The sequence below is a fragment of the Cyprinodon variegatus genome, unplaced genomic scaffold, assembly GCF_000732505.1.
Source record: "Cyprinodon variegatus isolate N-32 unplaced genomic scaffold, C_variegatus-1.0 Scaffold872, whole genome shotgun sequence".
In the NCBI taxonomy this organism is placed as follows: Eukaryota; Metazoa; Chordata; class Actinopteri; order Cyprinodontiformes; family Cyprinodontidae; genus Cyprinodon; species Cyprinodon variegatus.
This window is the reverse complement of record NW_015151325.1, coordinates 212,057-214,236: the sequence shown is the minus strand read 5'-3', so window position 1 is coordinate 214,236 and position 2,180 is coordinate 212,057. Positions and strand designations below refer to the sequence as shown.

Sequence of the window (2,180 nt, the reverse complement as noted above, 5' to 3'; positions counted from 1 at the left end):
TAACTCTGTAAACAGACCACACAGGGAGGCTTCAATGTATAATGTTATCGCCTCAAACGATTGAAGAACAACAGCAGCAGAAAAGGGAATGTTTAACTTACCACTGTGAGCGCTGTCTGGAATCAAGCTGCGGCCGCGGGGCATTCTGGGGAAGCGGTCAGTCTGAAGAACGCACAAGTCTGCTCTGCTGCATGCTCGATAAAGAGGGCGGGGCTAGAACAACATCCGGGGATTTGATGCGTTCTCGAGAATTGGAACGGTATTTGGGCTGAGGCTGATGACGTGTCACGAGCACACGAGAACGCTCAAGAACGCATATTGAGAAACGCCCAGTGAGACAGCTGCTCAGAACGCTCTCTATGGAGCTTCTGGAGAAGGTGGGGAGGATGGGGGGGGGCAGGTGGACTATATTATTTTCCATGTGAATCCCAGGTTGTTCGTTCTTCTTTGCCTTTTCTGAAAAGTGCTTTAAATCATTCCTAGCTGTTGGAGACGTGTTTGAAGTCTGTCTGTCCAGACTGTGTCCTCATCAAATCGCTCACTCTGAAAAGAATGCAGGGAACATCAAAAAGTGCATCAGCTGTCCCACAAGGCCGTCAGCCATGACTGACGCTGGAACCGACTCCTTAAAAAATTAATTAAATTTATTTAGGGCTCCGCAGGTCCTCGCTTCTTTACATGGATCTTTTCACCATCGTCCTTCTAGTGAAAGGCTAACTCAGTAAAGATCTCACCGAATGGTGCGAAAGCTGCTCTTAGAGTTCAGCCCTAATCTCTACCTCACTGCCTGCCTGACTGACCACTAGCTACATCACCTACGTCACTGTAGCAGGGGCCAAAACTATCTAGCAATTAATTTTGAAGATGCTGATTGGCCAAATATTTATTACTTTTCCCTAGCAACAGGGGCGCTTTGAATGAAGAGAAATGATGCGTTCTGTCGGAGGAAATGTTCTGTTGAATGGGAGTCAACTCGTGTTGTATTAATAAATCAGATTACATGTAGCCACATATTATTAAGTAAAACTGACATTAATAATACTTTTAAAATCTATAGATATTATGACTTTTCCCCTCTGCATCTAGGGAGGGCAGCGCCCCAGCGCCCCCTATGGGCCAGCCGCCACTGGTAGCAAATCTTCTTACTTTGAAGTGAAATATTGAAAGGCTGAAATGGATAAAAGCCATTTTAACTCTCATCCTGCAGGCGGGAGCAAATGTTAACCTGCCCAATAACATTGGAGACACTGCGCTGCACAAAGCTGCATTCACAGGGAGGAAGGTGGGCTGAGTATAAAAAGATACCTGAGATCTTTGATTCAATACTCCTGCTTCACTTTGTTGATTGAAAGATTTCTTTTTCTGCATGCATATACTCATCCGTTTCTGCCAACCAATCAATGAATCCGACACATTGATCAGGAGGTTGTCATGCTGCTGCTGCACTATGATGCATGCGCTACTGTCATCAATGGGAGCGCTCAAATTCCCAAAGATGTCACTCAGAATGCAGAGATCAGAAGCATGCTGGAAGGTGAGACCTGCATCTTGCCGTATTAGCGTTACCATGGAGATTTATTTTCTATCAATTTTTCACGCTGGCTTGTTTATCATCATTCATACAAAGTATTTATGCTGCTTATGTCTCCCTTCATTTTTTTTCCCCGTCGTTCTGTGGATGACAGCTGCTGAAAGAACAGAAGAGCGGAAGCTGGAGGAGAAACTTCTGGAAGCAGCAAGAGAAGGAGACCTATCGACGCTAACTCAGCTGGTTAGTGCTGGATGGAACCCACAGCTATGGTTTAGTCCTGCATGGTCTGTAGTATAGCAGCTTTAGATTGATGGTGGTGGGCCTCTGAAAAGGAAGGATAAAATAAATGTATCTAATTATAATCAGTCAATATTTAACAGTCTTTATCATTGTGGTTTTATAAAGGTAATATTTTCTCTTTTTTATCTGCTAAATTATCTCCATGATGATTTTAGGACCTTGTTTTATTTCTTTTTGATGAAATGCTGAAAGTATATCCACACATATTCAATTGAGGAGTTATGCACTCGCCTTCCTCACAGCGACCCAATCCAGCAGATTTTTGCTCTGCATTTCCTCACTTCTTTGGATTGGTTTCTGTTTCACATGTCTTTGCTGTAATATAGTTGATCCCCTCTAAGGGCTTCTT

The 2,180-nt window shown here is 43.6% G+C and overlaps 1 protein-coding gene across 2 annotated transcripts in view; it reads left to right on the top strand.

Annotated features, from left to right (window-relative positions):
• LOC107099464 (oxysterol-binding protein-related protein 1-like) overlaps positions 1-2,180 on the top strand; it is a 64,676-nt gene that overhangs the window by 5,379 nt on the left and 57,117 nt on the right. For both annotated transcript variants that reach the window (XM_015397600.1, XM_015397601.1), the window contains exons 4-6: positions 1,208-1,282; positions 1,423-1,534; positions 1,686-1,771. In XM_015397600.1, the coding sequence (XP_015253086.1) occupies positions 1,208-1,282; positions 1,423-1,534; positions 1,686-1,771 (273 nt within the window). The remainder of the gene's footprint in view (positions 1-1,207; positions 1,283-1,422; positions 1,535-1,685; positions 1,772-2,180) is intronic.